This window comes from Globicephala melas, chromosome 18 (genome assembly GCF_963455315.2).
Source record: "Globicephala melas chromosome 18, mGloMel1.2, whole genome shotgun sequence".
Classification (NCBI taxonomy): Eukaryota; Metazoa; Chordata; class Mammalia; order Artiodactyla; family Delphinidae; genus Globicephala; species Globicephala melas.
The window spans coordinates 75,479,521-75,492,819 of NC_083331.1; the positions used below are offsets into that span (position 1 = coordinate 75,479,521).

General features: G+C 41.0%; 1 protein-coding gene across 4 annotated transcripts in view; it reads left to right on the top strand.

The window, feature by feature from the left end:
- MYO16 (myosin XVI) overlaps positions 1-13,299 on the top strand; it is a 530,197-nt gene that overhangs the window by 347,881 nt on the left and 169,017 nt on the right. For all 4 annotated transcript variants that reach the window (XM_030856764.2, XM_060288080.1, XM_060288082.1 and 1 more), the window contains exon 21: positions 10,396-10,468. In XM_030856764.2, coding sequence (XP_030712624.1) covers positions 10,396-10,468 — 73 coding nt within the window. The remainder of the gene's footprint in view (positions 1-10,395; positions 10,469-13,299) is intronic.

Sequence of the window (13,299 nt, forward strand, 5' to 3'; positions counted from 1 at the left end):
ATATGAGAGGCTTACCAAAGTAGATGTATATTATATTACTCAAAAATTAAATATTACATAATAAATACAAAATGATGGTTAAAAATTTACCACCCTTATTATAAAAATTACCACGTACTATGGACACAATAATGGTTAAATATAAATATTAATCATGATAATGTGATAAACTGTTTCAAGAATAGTGCAGCTTATTGAACCAATGAAGAGCTACATATTTTTCCCTTAAGTGCACGTTTTTAGGCGATGGGAGGAAAAAAAGAGATTTCTTTCAGATCTATGAGAATATGGCATTTTTAGTATCCAACAGTAGTGTTTTTCCTTTTTGATAATGGCTGTTATGCGATTTGCAAATATTATTTGAGAGTCAAATAGATTCAGTATAGTGTGTAAGAAATTCAGTGATTTATAAGGCTACTACAAACCCGCGAGCATTCCTCTCTAGCTCTTTCTTGAGCCAAGAGTGCAGAGGCTAAAGCTTGTATATTTTATACAAAGGATAAAATTCATCGCATTGCTGGCCGTGCCCACACTCTTGTTTCATTTCTCACTGGGGAAATGCATTTGGCCTCTTTTCAACCCCCTGATACCCTGCCCTGCTGGATAGAGTTAACCAAATCTGTATTTATTATGCTCTTCTGTGCCTGTCATTTGAGTGTAGTGGCAGTTCTGCCAAAATAAATAACGCCGCCATGCAGCTCAGAGATGAGAGGAGGGTGTCCCATTCTGGGTCTTGGTGACCCTGCCGCTCCCTGAAGAAAACACCAGGAAGGAAATGTCAGTCCCACAATTTAAATCTTGTTTGCCTTTCCTAATATAATTTTCTCATCGAGAAGGATGGGCTTTTCAACGAAAGGACATTTTTAGTTTTTGTTAGCTGCACGCTTTTAACTTTTCTCTCTTCATGTACAGTCTTATTAAAAATACATTTTCCAAGCAGACGGGAGAAGTGGAGAAGGTGCATTTATTGTGGTTATTGTTTACTGGATGATACCTGTAAGCGAGCCGGGCTTCGAGCTGGAGATTATTACATTTAATATTGACGTTGGCATGAGGAAGGAGTTATTGTCTCCCCTCTTCAGATAAGGAAATCGGAGTTCAGAGAGGTTGAGTAATTGGCCCAAGTCACACAGCCAGGAAGAAGTGGTCGATTTGGAGTATGAACCCCACTATGTCAGACTTGACACCTGAGTTTTTCCAAAAATGTCTCCCACATTGAAATGGTCAGAAAATGATTTTAAAAAGCATCGTTGTAAAGCTACCTTAAAAAAATATAAATGGTTTCTTTATTTCCCTCCAGAATTATTATTTAAAGTTTAACATATCTATATATCGACATGGCCCTGAGGGTGCGATTGTCCTCTGTTCTTTGTATCTGCGTCTCTAGCACCCGGCAGAGTGCTTTGCAAAAGTAGGTGCTCAGTACCTATCCATTCAAAAGGTGGGTGAGCTAATGAAGTAGTTCAAAGCCACTCTCAAGTGAGGCAGTGTTGGTAGATTGCAAAAGTGGCCCCAACTGCTCGTTCTCTGCATCCACGCCCTGTCCAATACAGCTCTGACGCTTCTCTGATCAAGGGTTTAGGTCCGTTTTCACTTCCTTCGAATTTGAGCTGCCCTTGTGACTTGCTGTAGCTGAGAGAATACAGCAAAAATGACGGTGTGCCAGCTCTAAGGCCTCGCACTAGTCTAAGGTCCCGGTCATTGCCACTCGCGCATAAGCCCGGGCTCTCCTGGGGACAGTGAGAGGCACTGTTAGCCAGCCAACAGCCGGCCAACCCCAAGGCATTGAGCGGAGGAGGTTATCCTGCACCTGCCAACGCCCCCGCCAGGCCACCCACACTGACAAAAGGACTTAGAACCATAATAAGTACTTCATGTTTTTGGGTGCTGAGTTTTGGGGTGGCTGGTTACCCAGCAATATCCACTTGCTACAAGTCACTATCTCCTTAATTTAACTTTGAGCCACAAGTTGTGAGCACGTATACTTGAAGGTGATTGCTGGAAAGACAGGTGTCCATTTCATAGGTGGTCGGAGGGATTCTGAGATGATCTCCCATCCCAGTACTTTCACACTCTGTCTCCATCATCTTCTGGGGGGCAGTAAAGTCACAAACCTTTGGGTAATAAGAATTTATGATTTTCAAACCTTGCTATTAAATTGCAAAGGTATCCTGAAGTGCTCTTTAAAATCTTAAATAGCAGAAGCCTCATAAAAAGGGGAGGAGGGCGGTGTATTCAAAGAGAATTCTTATGAAGGGAGAAAAGGAACCCTATTAAGAAAAGCATGATCGTTTTGCAGTTGTGTAGCAAATCAGCAGGGTGTATACCTTAAACTGACACAATATTGTATGTAATTAAATCTTAGTGAAGCTGGCGAAAAAAAAGAAAAGCGTGATCAGTGAAAAATGAAACAGCACTTTTTACTGTAGCTTACAACTAGTGGGTTGAAATGTTATGTAGGTCTCATGTTTTGTGTATGTGTATGTATGTTCAAGTACATGGTAGTTAATTTATGAATACAGCAAATTTACCTTTTAGCTGTGTTTTCATTTTTTAAAAGGGTGATAGAAATCAAGAGATCTGGATTTCTATTCTGCGCCTGACACAACATTAATGAAATTGTTAGTAAGACCTTTATGTCTCGTGAATGTTAATTTTCTCAGTCTCTGAAACTGTGATGATCGCATTTCATTTACCTACAAATGGAGCCTTGGCTCATCTCTCTGGCTTGGTTTTGCTTTCAGGACCCGTGAGTCTGTGATTCCTGGTCAGGGTATTTTGGAAGATGTCAGTCACATCCAGATACCTGGTGGCTCACTGCTTTATGCCCGGGGGTGAACTCTGAGTCAGACCCCTCCAACACAGGTTATGCTGAAATGCGTCAGATTCAATGGATCCTTGAGTCTTAGTAGAACTGGTAGTACCACTATTAATAGGTGAAATTTAAAGGCTGCAGATCAGATCACACCTGCAAATTCTCACAACCATGCCTGGATTAGTTCAGCTCTTCCAGTGGCTCTAGCCTAACAAGACCAGGCTCCAGAGAAGGTCAGGAACTCCAGGGAGGGTCAAGACTTTTGCCTGTGTTGCAGGCCTCATCCACAAGTATTTGTGGCAACGCATGGCTGGCTTTCTCTGCAGAACAGTGTGTGCCTGCTAGCACTTGCCCACCCGTTCACATAGGGCATTCACGTAGGGGGCACTCCCCTCCCCATAATTAGTAATCATCCCTTTTCTAAAGATCACAGAAACTGCAGATGAAGTACTTTGATGGCATTCTGAAAACTACTCCCACCCAACTTACCTGGATTACCCACCCCTATGGAATCCTGCCTTTACTCTGCCTTCCAAACCAGACCCACCCAATTGGGTTTTATACCTTTTGAGTTTCCCTGCGTCTATCCAGAGCATCCCCTGCCTGACCTTGGCCACATACCTTGACTCACAATCTCCCCTGTGAACCTCGGGCTTGTCTAAAGCCAAAACGTGACCTTCAGATACACCTTCAGAGTTCACTCTTCTTCCAAGCCTGTCCTCTACCTGATGCCTCCTTTGGGTCAGGTGGCGTGGATCTCCCAAACACCCGGGGTCAACCTGATCTGACTTCTGAATCCTGCTGTTGTATTTCGTCTTGCAGTCATCTACCAACTGACACAGACCAAAAGGAAAGGAGACATATCTGCTTGATATGAGACTGAAATATACATTTCCTGGGAAAGACAAATAAGCTACAGAATTCCCGCATCTCTGTATAGGTTTTTATTTTGACAGTTGACAGTTTACAAAAGGTCGTTCAAAAGCGATGATACAGGGTCCTAGGTTGGAGGCATATGGAGGTAGCAGCGCTTGTTATTGTTTGGCGTATAGAATATGGTTGGTCCCTGACTTTGAAACAGCAAGGATAATGCGCAAGTAACCTACAGCTGAGTTGATTTCACGTCGTTGCTTTGTTTTTCTTCTTTGAAAACCTTTCGGGCATGGTGTGCTTCTTTGGTTGATGTGTCCCTGAAGGAGCTCCATTGCCCCTCCTTACACCTACATACATCAGTAACACGGAACCTCCCTCTAGCTTCTCTCTGACTCACTTATCCAGAGAATTGGTTGAACACAAGAACTTACTTCTCTTCATTTTTGTTGGAGGGACTAAGGGCACTAGTCTGAAGGCATCCCCAAGAAATACAACTCTGCTTTCGAAGAGTCAGCAGACATGGGAGGACGTTAGATACAAATCTCAGACACACATGGAAACGATAGCGGCATAAACGCTGCTGTGATTATATTCAACTGCTAGAAGAATGTATTTCCATCTCAACCTCAGGGTCACTCAGACATCTTGCTTGTAATTTTCTTGCCTACTCATGTCTTTATATTAATAAATGGCTCTTGTGGGAGCCAAGGCCAGCCATAGGAAGGGTCACTATTCCAACATCATGGCGGACGGGGCAGTACCAAAGCAAGCATGCATTTGAGTGCTTCTGAGTTAACAAATATTCAGCCCCAGGTCTCTCCGTCCCTGTGCATAGCTGTGATCCTAGCGAGCGTACCATTTTCTTACTGTTTTATTGAGGGTTAACAAGGCTGAAGTGCACGTATTCTGTAGAGTTCAGCGATGTTACACATGCAACCTGGCATATCCCCCCCCCCCCCACAGAGCTAGATGTGGACTCTTCCTCTGCCCACTGGTTTACGTCTGGCTTCCTTTGCTGAATGTTCCTTATGTGAGATGCATCTACAACGTTGAGTGCAGCCGTAACCCATCCTTATTCTACTTCCGAGTAGTGTTCTTTTGTAAAAACGTGCGTGGACATACCACTAGTTAGTTCCGTATTCAATTACTGATGGACACTTTGGTTGTCTCCAGTTTTGGGCTCTGTAGATAAGAAGCCATGTATGTTCCCATGCATGACTTCTAGGGGACAGGCACTCATTACCCCGGATACCCGCCCGGAGTGGGATTTCTGGGTCATTCAGTAGATGTGCATTAAGCTTTAGTAGACGAGGTCAAACCATGTTCCAAATTTCAGATCTAAGCTGTGACCAGCATCGTGTGAGGGTTCCAGTTGCTCCACATCCCGTACATACAGCTTTGCATCTGGATTTTTTCACTGTGGTAACTATTTATCCATATTTCTATCTAATCTTCATAACTATTGCTTTTAATAACCACAGAATACTTAGGAGGAGCAATGATGTCATAAATTAGTTAAATGGTCTGCATTATTCTCAAATGAGGGTTATTTCAGACTAGGAAGGTAAGAGTTCATATAAACTAAATATCATTTGTGGTTTGAAAGAAGTAAAGTATGTGGTAGGTTATTCTTGTTTCTAAAGATGCTTTTGTTAACAATACACGTGTGTGTGTGTGTGTGTGTGTGTGTGTATCTCACTGTTTTAAAAGCAGCTCGTAGTGAATGAGGACATAGGTTTATTAAAAGTACTAAGTATTGGTGCTTTTCAGCTGTGAGTTGTAGCTTTCACTGATAGGAAGGGTTTAAGTGATTTTTTTTATTATTTGTGCTCTTACTACCCCTAGAAAGGGCTCCCTTCCTGGTTTCTCTGTAGGTCAGAACTAGCTTTGTTTATAAGACCAGCAATTGGAAGTGGCTTTATATGATACTGCATCAATAAAACATTAGCTCTGGTTTTCACCCTCATGCCAGGATTTCTGTGCACATCCAGGCTAATTAGCTACAGTTTTCACTTCAAGGGCTCTCCAGTTTTTAACTTCCTAACTTGTATTTCCAGTGGGGGGAAAAATACAAAGGAGGACGGGTTTAAGAACAACGTTGGTATGCATGAAGCCATAGGCTGGTTGGACGCAGAGGGCTGCTTTGGTAACCACTAGCCCCACCTGTCACCCAGCTTCTAATGAAACTTGTCAGCAACTGCAGACTTCTTCCCTAATTTCTGAGGTGTTTTCAGAAAATGGTAAGTCTCAGGTACTTTCTTCCGTCGAAGAATAAAAGGCAGGAACTTCTGAAAATACGCAATCCTGGAGCCACGTCTCCATCCCAAGTTCCTCTAAGACTAGAGAAGACCCTTGCAGAGTCAGATAAGCTGTGTGGGCAGAGGTAGCCACCGTGCGCTTTGCCGATTACAAACAAAGCTTATTTTAACCAAATTCTTCAGCGTATTGGTAGTAGAGCTTGCAAACGCCATAGCATAGCCCAACTTCTCCAGGGACGTTGCACCACTAACCTCTGCGCAAGGCCATCTGGTCCCCAGGGCAGTGTGTCTGGACAGCCAGATTGCTCAAGTCTGGAATGCTTTTATATTTCACTCTTACCCCATCTGGAGTCTGACCCGTCAGTGATCAGCCAAAGAGGCTGATTCAGCTCTGGCTCCATCTGAGGGTTTTGTGCCAAACAGGATTCAGCTCTTCCCTAAACTGACTTTTAGTTACTTAGTTCATCTCCTCGCCTGGGGACGATCGAGGACAAAACCTGATGTGTACAAATCCCCGGACCTCTCTGCCCAAATAAAATTAGTTCATCCACGTTCCAAAGTGGACGGTCTCTTTGATTCAGACTTTCCCCTTTCTCATACCCACAAACCTGGAAGGCAAATCAAAATGAGACAGATGCCTTGGCATTTAACATTTTGTCTGATGTAGAAGGTGGTGTATTTTACTAATGAGTTAATGTGGGTTAGAGTTTTGTTAACCATCAGGAAAGCCCTCAGGAGAATTCTAAGGCAGAATTTGAACTAAAACAGATCATCTTATTAATATGTTAATTTTGCCTAATGGATTGAATCCCGGTTCATCTGATGACCTCTGTCTGCTCCTCCGTCCTAGAAATTGGATGTTGAGTTAAATGCCTGTGTAGTATGAGTCAAGATAGCAGTAAGAGAAATGACAGAATGGGCATTTTGCTGGCTACATGTTCTTAGAACCCTCCTGCCAAGGCTGCTATTGCCATAACAGTCACATCTTTCACTCAATCATAAAAGATGAAATAGATTTTTGAAAAAAATGAACACCTTATATCTGTCAGTAGTTGCAAAAATAATCGTTAAAATGCATTAAACCTGCATTAAATGTTTTCCTGACAATGGTTTTTCCTTTCTTCCCATCTTTTCCTTTTTAAATTTTTATTTTGTAACCAAATATAGTTTGGAATCCAGTGTGTATGAAATGTGAAAAAATCATTTAAAAGGAGTGTTCTTTCAACCAAATATATGCTACTCTAAATTAGTAATTAATTTACTGTCCCCAACCTAAACCAGAATCTTTCAACATTTTACTCACCCACGCACAGCTGGCTAGCCTCAGCATCCTCTGCTGGTCCACACGAAGCCACAATCCTCATGAGAAAGGGAAGGACGTATGTCATGAGGTCCTGCCACCCATAGCTCTTCTCCTTACCCCTGACCTCTGTCAGTGTTGTGGGCTGTCACTACAGGACCCCTGCTGCCAAGGCAGCTGGGAACCAGGCAGGGGAACTGGGTCTGAGGGCCTGAGAGGGAGGTCCTGGTACACGCTGGCAGGAGCATTCATGCTTTGGACCAGCACGTGGCCTTCAGGAAGCCCCTCTGCTCCCTCTGGACTCCTCGGGTCCCTGCTGCACCTCCCGTCCCTGGAAAACCAGACACTTGTCTCTACCGTGTCAGCGGGGCTCCACTTTCCTCTTTCTGCCCTGAAGCTTAGGGTTGTCCTTCCTCCACCAACTCAGAAAATGCCCAACGTGTGTTTAGTCATGTATGTTTTAAATAAAGGCTAAAGATGGAGAGTGCTATAATACCCACTACAGAACATTTTAAAAATTAATAAATCACCGCTAGGTCTACCATTCGAGACATTTCCAGGTCCTCTTCTCGGGTGACTGCACTTCTGTCTAAGTCTTCTGGATGTGTAATTGGGGTTATTTATACAGAATTTATAAATTGATTTCTATTAACTTGACAGTTTCTCTAAATTAATCCGTCCTAGGATGGATGCTGTTTAATTAATTGTGTCTTTAGTGTAGGGTATTTGTTATTTCTTTTTGTTGTTTTACTATAATTAAGATAACAATGAACATCGTTATTCATGTCTTTAATTGCATTTCTGATAATTGCCTTAGTATAGGTTCCTGCTTATGGAAGTCCTGGTGCAAATGATATGAATATTTCAAAGCTTTGCGCCACATAAGCACGTTGTTTTTTAAGAAGGCTCTACCAATTTCAACTGCCAACAAAAGTGTATGGGGATGTCTTTCCCATCATAATTTTTAAAAATTATTTCTTTTGCAATTTTCATGAGATTGACATTTTAATATGCCTATTAGCCATTTATATTTGTACTCTTAGCCACCCTCTGTATTTCTATAGCAAGTTTAAACAACTATTTTTAAAAGCAACTTTCAGTGATTGGAGACACACTGTGTACCAGCTATTATCCTAGAACTTTCTTTACATTACTTCTAATTGTAGCGAATATCTAGGTGGATACATGTGACTTGTTATCTCAGTTTTATAAATGACGAAACTGCAGCTCAGAAAATTTAAGTAACTTGCCCAAAGTTATCCAACTAAAAAGTGTTTCAATCAGGATTCCTACCAAGACGGAACAACTCCAGAACTTGACAGGCTTCATCACTAGGCTCCTACAAGTGAAACGATGCAGCTCATTACATGGAATGGAAAACACATTACATTACATGGAAAACACACACACACACACACACACACACACAACAGAGCAACAAATCAGCCTAACCCTCAGCACCATGGTTCCCACCGAGTGAACATCATTCCCGATGTCTTTTTGTGCACATTATAAAGATGGTGGGATGGGGAGAGGCGTGGATGGGTGGAAGATGATGTATGGCTGGACACATAGTCTAGTAGATTGAGAAAAATCTATGAAAATGAAGGAGACAGTGCGTTTTTAAATAATACTTACCTCTAACAGAACTTAATTTTATTTTTACAGTTTATCCTGCAAAAGAATTTCGTCTTTGCATAATCATGTTTTTGAGTATTTTCTTTTGACGTTTCCCAGAACTGAAAGCAGAAAAAAAATGATCACATTTGTTTTCCTGTACGTGTTTACAGTTTCTGGTTCTAACATTTGGCTCTCTAATCCATGTAGAGTTTATTTGGGCACACAGGGTGAGATACAAAGCTAACTTTATTTTTTTCTTCTAAAATACTGAATCGATTACCTAGAGACATCCAATGAATGCTTCTTTCCTCCCCTCACTGACTTACACTCTTTGCCATGCGACGTTTATATCAAGGGCTTTTAAAATGCTCTTTCCTACTTATGACGTTCATATTTTGTACCATCTACAACAAATAATCTTAGAGAAAGGATATCACAGAATCATTAGCTTGCCCTTTTCTAGAGAAAAAAGTGGCCATGTAAGTGACAAATTATAGCCCCTAATGTACTGTGATTACATCCTGCTTGTGAAAACACAATATAGGTACAAAAAGGGAGTTGGTGGCCAAGGGGGTCTGCAGTTTGGGTACATCAAATTGAGTGAAAACAACAGCAAAACATCTGCACCAGCAGGGAGACTGGTAATGAAACAACGAGCACCATCGTGATGAGGAATCATCGCTTCCACTGGCAGAAAATGCAGACAGCAGTCCTCCTGATGACGCGCTAGACCAGAGACATGGGAGGGGTGGGGTGACCAGCGTTCTAGAATCATCTGGAGCTTTCTTTGCAACAAGCACCTCGTGCACACACCCCCGTGCCGCTCCCATATCCCACAGAATCCAGGTTGTCAGGGTTCCCGGGTCACATGAGGTTTCATTCCTCCTTTCCTCACTTACTGTGTGTGTTCCGACATCTGTGATTTGACCATCCAAGACTGTAGCAAATTCCAAGAGCGATAGTTTACATGGAAGAGAGAAGTCGTTACTTAGATGGATTTCTTTCCCTTTCGCACACGAGTTTCATCATCTTCATTGTTCTTTATTTATAGGGCCTCCTTTAGGAAAGTCATAATTTTTGGAGTGGCTCAAACTGATCTATCAAAAAAACATGCACATGGCTTAATTGTAACTTGACTTGTATTGTACTTATGTGTAATGGAGAAATGGCTTGATTTACTGCTGGTGAGACCCACTTAACAGGTCGGTCCAAATTCCTTCAGAGAAAGCAGGTCTATTTGAAGGAGACAGACAGAGAGGCTTTCAGAGAAGTAAATATTAAACTACCCATATATCATTACATTTTATACTTAGAAATCAGTGCATTTTTGTTAATGAGTTTGTGTTTGAATCAAAGCATTAAAAGAACACTTTTTCTTCCTAATTTTCAGTTTTCCACCAGGTTACGATAATCATTTGTGTTTTTACTTCAAGTTGCCAGTGACACGCTATGTGGCTGGATTTCTCCAACCTAAAGTAGCAGTGGGAAGCGTTAAGGATGCCTGTTCACTGTGTCCTCTTTCATTTCAGCTCGCAGACATGGGATATTGGAATATTGGACATCTTTGGTTTTGAAGAATTTCAAAAGAATGAATTTGAACAAGTAAGTGGGTTTCTTTTGAAATTTTGTTAACTTGAATGGTTTTTTCAACTAATAGGTTATCTCTCGTTAATTCAGTAAAGGCTGTTTGCACTGTTTCTTGGGAATATGTAATTAAAATAAGGAAATAAGGACTCTGCAGTCCTGTTTTAAATTAATGTTCCTGGTTTGTTGACATAGTCATCATTTTTATGTGGTCTTGTAAACTGGCATAATCCTTTTTTTTTTTTTTTAAACAGAGGCACTTGTTTTAAAAGATGGCGTTAGATGAAACCAGAGTTGTGCTTATGGAAATGCCATTTCAGCAGGGTCAGAGACTTGGAGGGTGTCTATTTGAAATCAGTTTGAAGGTCTTTAGAAACTCCAGCCAAAAAACAGGATGGAAATACTTTCTCATGCTAAATGTTCTTATTTGTAGTTTCAACTTTACGTGACATGCGTACATATGACTATGGCCAACTCATAAAAGTACTTTACAGAGGTGCTGATTATTTTTAATCTATTTACAATTTAGGGCACTTGTAAAAGCACTAAATTCTTTAGGTATCTTAATAATATAGTACGAATAGTTTAATCGAATTAAGTATATCTAAAAATTAAGTGTTAAGGGTAGAAATAAAAGTTGCTTTAGCAGAGAAGGAAAACTAAACCTGTAAGATGGTACAGGTGGGAGGAGAGAAAACCATGCTGCATTAAATTACACGAAGAATTTCAAGTATGCAGTGTTTAGAGTGGCTACTGGCACTGGGTAAGGGATTAAATAGAATGAGGTTGAAACCCAGTTCTGCGACTTGTACTAGCAGAGCTGTCCTGGCCAAGATGAAGAATCTATAACGAGCTTTGGTTCCTTATCTGTAAAATCAAGATGGTGATAGACCTATGGAGCTGTGAGAGTGAACAAGATGACTGTTATAGAGGTTCTGGTGTCATTTTCCAGCTCACTGTACACACGTAAGAAATGGTGGTAGCTACCTTCGCTGCTGTCAATGGGAACACCTGAAAACCTTTTCAGATTTGGCCTTTTTTCCTCTAAAAAAGTGGTTCAGGGTCCTCTGAGTAGATCTTAATCGTGCCGACTCACTTAATCTAGGGTGAATCATCGTGAATCATTTCTCTACAAAACTTTACAGGAAATCTCGCCTAAAATAAGAACAATGAGACCGAAGATTTCTCCTCCCTTCATGATGCTGTGTCCACGGATTAATGGAAAAGGGAGGACTTTGTGGTTCTGTTTATTTCTTGCTTATTGTTAAGAAAAATAGTGATGCACATAGGAAGAGGGCAGTTGAAAGAGTCACCAGCAGGATGTCCAACGAGAAGCATAGGTCTGCAGGCTGCTTCTGGTGACGGATTTCTCAGTGCAAGTATTTGAATGTTGTCTGGCAGTCTTATTGATTCCTTCCACTTTTGCCTTAGAAAACATGCAGGCTCGGCTCTCTAGTGAGACTCACGGTTTCTGCATCTCCCGGTTAAGTGACAGGCAGAAATCACAAGTGGGAGCGTGTCTGCGAGGGCTGGGCTCCCAACCTCCTGCTCCAGACCCAGACTCAGTATCTTATCAAGTCTGTGCCGGCAGCTGAAATGTGCAAAACATTTATGTTATCTCCTGATTAAAACTTCCTCATTTACTATAATTACGTATACCCCTTATCATTCTTTCTTGCTGTTAAATATTTTAATTATATATTTTAGAATATATTCATGGCCTGAGATTTTTATTAACAAAGAATGGCATTTTAGATTTTAGATTTTTCAACTCTAAAGAACAAGTCTCTGTTAAATACTAAGAGCTAGTTTTAGGTGCTTATGGGTAGAAGCTCAAGACCAACTTTTAGACCTTGATTACAGAAACAATAAATATTTTTAAAGATATACCTTTAGTTTGCTTGGCAGGTTTGTCACGCACGTTTAGCAGGTTTGCTTAATTATTGGGCGCAATATACCCAGGCACCATTGAGAAGGATAAAATGATTTTCTCTGTGGTTAGTCCAAATCTCATCTTACAGGGTAGTTAGCAAATTCCTCCATTTGCCTGTGAGCTTTTTAAAGGCCATTGGTTTGAATGATATGTTCTAGATTCTTGAGTTGCTAATAGAATGGCGAACTTCCTCATTTCTTATTCCACTGAAAACTTGCAACAGAATGATTAGCAGATCAATATTATATTCAGAATCAAACCCAGAAGAATATTAGTGCCGCTATCGGCTATTCAGTAGAACGTCCACGCCCACAGGGCTGCAGTTGGGCGTGGTACCGCACTGTGTATATGATAGGAGCTTAACAGATGCGTTTCAACTGAAATTTAAAGAGTAAACTCATAAGGAAAAAGCCTTTAGTGGATTTGCTAGGGGCTTCTCTTGCTCAGGAATAGATGTATACTGCTTGACAATCATTCATCCATAAGAAATTCGACAGGAACAATCTGAGGAGATACTAAGAAGTACTCCAAAGCATCAGCATGTCCAACCTCAGTTTGCCCAAGTAGCTCTAAATCGTTCGATGGAAGCTTGTGATACTTTAAATGAGAATTTGTTTCAGCTCATAGGAAATGCTAGTCCTGTTTTCTCTGACTTGTAATAAGTCATTTCTATTCAGAACTAATTTATACATTATAAAAAGATAATTTTTAGAGTAAAAAATGTAATATAATATATAACTCAACAGCAGTTTGATGGTTCAGTGGAGGGGGCGCTAAATTATCTGAGTTCCAAAGTACAATTCGGGAGGCTCTGAATCTGTCGCCCTGATTAGTTATGTAATTACATCATTACCAGGTCCTCTCTGCCATGTGATGCTTACATCTCATGAATTCTCATTTCCTTTATTATGTATCT